The 6,000-nt window shown below is 34.5% G+C and overlaps 2 protein-coding genes across 2 annotated transcripts; both read right to left on the bottom strand.

The window, feature by feature from the left end:
• Window positions 1-2,070: 2,070 nt before the first annotated feature.
• BDB00DRAFT_788253 (uncharacterized protein) lies at window positions 2,071-2,801 on the bottom strand (the record flags this gene model as incomplete). Its single annotated transcript, XM_053120782.1, has 4 exons — window positions 2,071-2,238; window positions 2,324-2,465; window positions 2,538-2,587; window positions 2,736-2,801. The coding sequence occupies 4 exons, from the start codon at window positions 2,799-2,801 to the stop codon at window positions 2,071-2,073; spliced, it is 426 nt and encodes a 141-aa protein (XP_052979285.1).
• Window positions 2,802-3,438: 637 nt separating this feature from the next.
• BDB00DRAFT_788252 (uncharacterized protein) lies at window positions 3,439-5,183 on the bottom strand (the record flags this gene model as incomplete). Its single annotated transcript, XM_053120781.1, has 8 exons — window positions 3,439-3,445; window positions 3,737-3,853; window positions 3,931-4,041; window positions 4,114-4,281; window positions 4,503-4,534; window positions 4,598-4,831; window positions 4,905-4,962; window positions 5,038-5,183. 8 exons carry the CDS (start codon window positions 5,181-5,183, stop codon window positions 3,439-3,441), a joined length of 873 nt encoding a protein of 290 aa, XP_052979284.1.
• Window positions 5,184-6,000: the final 817 nt, after the last annotated feature.

Below are 6,000 nucleotides of genomic sequence, written 5' to 3'. Positions count from 1 at the left end.
TGGTCTGAAGGTAGACAAAAGTCCAGTGACCGTTGTCCTTGCATGTAATGGTGATGGTACCCATAACCTCGGACCATACTTCATTGGCCGTCATCCTGGAGGAAGAGACTCTGGTGCAAAAAAAGTATGCTTAACGTTGAAACAAAAACCAATGTTTACATATCGAGTGCTTATATTCTGCATCTTTATTATCTTATGTAGTTGCTGACATTTACAAGTATTATTATATACAAAGGCATAGATGACAAAGGACATCTGGTGCTACGTAAATTAGATTCAGCTGTCTTCGCTGCTCATAAAAGCAAAAAGGCACTGCTTTTGCTCGATTATGCACCGTCGCATGTCAACCTTGATATTGAGTTGAGTAACATCGAGCTTTGTTTGTTACCACCAAACACAACTGCCCATTACCAGCCTTTGGATGCAGGCATTATCGCATCATTCAAAAAGAACTATAAGTAAGAACACAAATTTTCAGATACTGATATCAGTATTTGCAATTTTAAATAAATGGGAAAAGTACTGATCAAATCAATATCATTAGGAGTTGCTTGTATCGCCAAGCTATGATCCGATACAGTACTGGCGAATTGAACGATCTTTATAAAGTATCGTTTAAGCAAGCTTTGGACTGGTCAATTATTGCCTGGGAGCAGGTTTAAGAAGTAACCATTGCAAACTGCTTCCGACGCACTGGACTTCTGACTTTGGAGACCTGTGGGAGGAAACTACCCAGCCTGGTGTTGATTGGGAAGTTGATACTGAATTGAATCAGCTTCTCGGTACACTCACGAGCCAAAATGATGATACCTCCACAATCGCGATTATTCCCGATGATGAGGACGAGGATATCCACGAGGTTCAAAGTTTAGAGCAACGTGTTGATGGCCTTTTAAAGCATCACAGCGAAAGACCAGGTAAAACTTTATTACATGATATGTGTAAGAAAAAATGTATTTTGTATATCAATACAAGAATATGTTTAGTAGATGAGAATGATGAGCTTGAAGAAGCACCCTCTGCCGTGCCGGTCCTTTCTACAAAGAGCGAAAATGCCATTTTCAGCAATTTGCTGACAATCTTTGTATTACAGAAAAGCTAGATATGGATATTTTGTACCTCGTTAAAAAGAGAATTAGACAGTTGGAGTCTGAGGAAAAGCAAACACAGTTATTGACGCGGTCCCGTCTAACTGATTTCATAATTAGATTACTAACAGTCATTTCATTGGATAGTTGACATAGCTGGTGGTGGGTCACTAGCGTTTCGACTCGGTGATTGTAGAATTTCAGTCATCGTGTTGACTACTGTGCTGTTTTGCATTTTAGTATCGCTGGCTGACTGGGCTGCTTTTCATACGTTGTAGTGGGTTTTGAGGCTTTCCGGTGTTTGTAAAATATATTTTCACCATTTGTATTGTTGCTTTGATTCCATAACTGGCTATAACGCATCCAATCGGACGGTTTTGGCTCAGCACCATTCAACGATTGCATAAATCTCTGAAACAATGTGAACTCCTCGGGTGTGCATAGGAGTTACAGCATACTTGTGCCGAGCTGTGAAGCAATAAAAGTATACAAGTCGTCCTTTTCTTTACTTGTAGACCCATCAGGGTACATCAGCTGCGTGCTATGTTTTTGAGGCAACAATGGATCTTTTCGGGCAGCTATATTACTAATTGCAACTGCTTCGTGGTCAACTTTTTCAATGTTTAATTTACTGGCAACGTCGCTTGGTAACTCGGCAATACCGAAAATTCTGTCCGACATGCGCATGTACAAAGCATCTTTAACAACAATCGCATCTGCTGCCCCGGCCTTATCAGCAATGTTGAGCTCTGATTGTATAAGTATTATTATGTTAGCAGGAGAAAATATGTAATAATGATAATCTTGTTTTCGAAAAAGAAAAGGCTGAAATGTTTGCATGTTTGCTGTACATAGGTTTGATGGAAGAATAATGAGTTAGATGAAATGTGTGTTTGGAAGGTTTATCAGTAAATGAAAAAAGCTGCTGTTGTCTGTGTAGTAATTTGTGTAGTAATAAAGAAGGAGAATTTCCGATAATTTTTCACTGATCGACTTGATCATTGTTTCGTTTATGAGATTTTGGGGTTGCTACCATGACTGGAGGGATATTGGAGGTGTTGGTGCCGGCATCTGTGAAGTTAACGATACCACGAAGAGCATCTTTGTTTGGCTTTTGATCAACACTTGCGACCATGTTGAGCAGATGATTCTATGTGTCACAGATAAAAATTGACTATCACTGGTACTGGTGTTCACCTGATATAGTTCCCGAATATCATGCAATAATTTATTACCTTCCATATGAACATAAACTTTAATGTTTCCTTGAATGATTGCAGTTGGGTTATACGCTTTGGTATCATCAATTCCGTGTGCTTCTTTGTAAGAAAGACACCATTGGTAAACGATAAGGTATACGCGTAGCCGCTGGTCCCTCTTGAATTTAAGATAATATTTTAAGTATCTATTATAAAGTGTATTAAATATAGATGAAACGTTTTTACTAACCTTTCCAATCTATGGCAATAATCGATTCGGAGCAGCCCATCCGCAGGAGTCTTGACAAGATTGTAGCATTGGTTCGAATGTTTTTTGCCTGTTGTTTGAGAACAATCGAATTGCAAGCTTTATCTTTTTTCCACTCGTTGCTACTAAGGTCATGTAATTTCCCATCAAAACATGCTGTGGCTATAAGATCGACTTTACTACCATATGGTGCTTCATTCGACGAGGAGACAAATCCAGCGATGGTTTGTAACACAATGATTTCATCTTTTGTTATTTGAGCCACGCATTCACCACTATGAAATTCATTAGGGTAATATGGAAGATAGGTCCCATATTTTTAATTTATCCATCTCATGCAATTTTTTTTATTAATCCATACTTTTTAAATATGTTTTCTATTTCTAATAATATTGTCTTTACATATATACTTTTATTACAGTTATTAATATTATTTATTTTAATAAAAAGTTTTATATATTTATATGAATTATTACATAATTCATCATTTTTATAATTATTTGAGACATCATTTTTATAATTATTTTGGACATTATTTTTATTAAATTTTGGATCAACCTTTATATTTTCATCTGTATTAACAATATTATTAACATTAGTATTAATATTAGTAACAATGTTTTGTTCTTTTTCATTTTTATTTAAATTTATTTGTTCAAATATATTACAAGGAGAATTCATATTATCTTTAATATTAGATTCAGATGAATTATTATATATTTTCTCTTTTTTATTTTGATTATTATTAATTTCATTATAAATTACTTTTCTTTTTTTTATATTATTTTTTTCTTTTTGTTTTTTTCTTCTTTTTATTTTATAGTTAATATAATAATCTTCTTTTCCTTTTATTATATAAATTTTAAAAGATTTTGTTATTTCATCAAATTCTATATTAAACTTTTTTATATTATGAGTCTCTATTTGTTTCATTATAAACATTCGTTTTATATTCTTTAAAAATGAATCTTCATGAATTATATCTTCTAAATTATCTTTATTATTATTATCCATTATGATTATTTTTCATTTTAACAAAATTCAATTTTTATCCATTTCATACATCTTATAATTTCAAAATATGAGACTTATAATGGATGTACTCCATTCATCATAAGAAAAGGTCAACAACCTGTTTCCAAATCATATTTTGTTTCTCATATTATCTTTCCTATACTTACTCCCTCATTTTTATCTTGGTGTATCTGAACAAAATGTCAAGCAAAACAGCAAATCTTCTGAATACCGTGTTTTCTGATTCGTCAGTCTGTTCACTCCAGTCATCGAATTGTGAGATACTATATATAGATGTATGAATTTGAAAACGCTTTGTTTGTTATTTCATATCCTTTTACCACTCATGTTTAATACTTACACTTGCTGAAGGATACAAAGCATTCTATATAAATCCGAATTCTTGTGCCAGCAATACTTTGCTTGAAGCTTGTAGATGTTCTCAATGATGCTGTCTGGTTCGAAGATTGTTCTATATCCCAACAAATTATCCAGCGTTAGTAATTGCAGTGTGTTATGGTTTTTATCACTTTTTGTTTTTTACCTTTCTGATATTAATTGATCAAATACTCTTATGCATTCATCAGAGAAGCCGAATGTTTCAGACACAGAGAGTTCGATCAAGGATGTCATTTGCGAGGATGTCAAGATCGTTTTGGTAAATGCGATTGATTCTGGAGAGATAAGGCTTACAATACTTGACAAACACAACCTATTTTGAGTATAATGATAAGTTAGTTAGATTCATCCATATTTATTTACAGCAATGATTGAACAGTACTTTATGTTGATTTCCATTTGGTTCGTCCATCCATCTTCATTCAGCAAACTTTCTGCTGCTGACGCCAGCAACCGATCCTGAATTGAAACTCTTTGTTCCATCATTTTTCGAAGAAAAGTCCCTTGTGCATCGTTCATAAGCTCTCCATTTACCTGTCTAAAAAGAATACCACATATCGTGAGAGCTTGTATACAAGTATAAATGTTATTCAAATAAGTGTTATTACTGTAAATATTAATTTTCTTACATAACAGATAAAAAATTTCATCAATTTCTGAACGTCGTCCAAATCATCATACACTGTATCTTCATCGACGTTGACTACTTGCTCTATGCCTACATCAACGTTGTCATTTTGTTCGTATTGGGTTCCGACGTCTGATCGTGTGCCATCAGCACTTCGTAGTTGTTCCGCAGCCGTTACAGCAGCTTGACCAAGAGTTCTCAAAGCATAAATGCGATACGTTTGGCAGTTTTCCTGCTGTACAAGAGCAAGAAAAAGAATGTTAGTAACTAGCAAGGAGACTATTATGTAACTGATAAACAAATAATACCAGTTCTTTCAATTCAATAAAGTTCTTATCCCAGGCTGCTGGATCGTATTTCGTTTTTCTAGTTTCATTAAAAAAAAGACATCAGTGTTTTTGAATGAAGTAATGTGTGTCGTTTAATTTAAATAATAAATACTTGAGTGCCAATTCGGATTGCAGTTCTCGTACAGCTTCATTAAATCGATTCATCCAGCAGGTAAAGTAACCTTGAGCACTTGAAATGCCTGTCTTCAGAGAGAAATCGGCAAGTTGAGCGCTGTATTTTGTTATAAACCCTTCCATTGTAGGTTTAGGTGAATTTAAAACGATCGCGTAATTCTGTAGAAAAAATCAAAGATAAATAATCTTTTAAACCACATAATTAAACCCTCATTTTACCTTTGCACCCTGGAAACGTTGTCATGGTGAAAATAAAAGTTCGCAAAAGCAGAAACGAAGAAAGAGTAACCTAGCTACAGGTTTTGATTTTGTCTGCTTTATTGAAATAAAAATTTCATTCAATGGGCCGCTGTTTATCGGTTTTGCTACAACTTGCAAAATAAAAACTTTACTAGCCTTTTATTTCACTTAATAAATATAACTATATATTCAAGATTTGGGTTTAGCTATATGAGGGACTATCCAATTTCCATGAGTTACTTTTTTGACTGTCGTCGTGCTTTAGGGAGCAGGGGTGGGGGGGTCAATAAGCACTTTCATGCAGGATTATAAGTTTCTTAGAAACAAAACAATACGTCATTTATGCTCGTCATAGCCTGGACCGTCGGGTCCCATCCACATAAACTGATTAATCTTCAAGCTGATAATTAGTTGTTTTGATCATGTTCCTCCCTCTGGAAATTATTGCTTTTGGCCTGTGTGGCAAAAGCAACCCCAAGCTGATTACTTTGACTCAAATTCCTTTGAACGCGTCAGTTATGTACTCGCATTTTTTAAACCACTAAGTTGGAGCAAAAATCGACGAGGTTACTGATATTGTACAGTCTTCTGATGACCTTGATGGTCAGCTATATCGATGTTCTTTTTTTAACAAAAAGGCACTAAGTGCAGCATTAAGACGTGATCGCAGATCATTCAATTCTGTACCGTTCAAGGGATT

Source organism: Zychaea mexicana (assembly GCF_025766255.1).
Source record: "Zychaea mexicana strain RSA 1403 chromosome Unknown BDB00scaffold_40, whole genome shotgun sequence".
Taxonomy (NCBI): Eukaryota; Fungi; Mucoromycota; class Mucoromycetes; order Mucorales; family Lichtheimiaceae; genus Zychaea; species Zychaea mexicana.
Note: the sequence above shows the minus strand (reverse complement) of the source record. Positions and strands in the feature narration are given on the sequence as shown.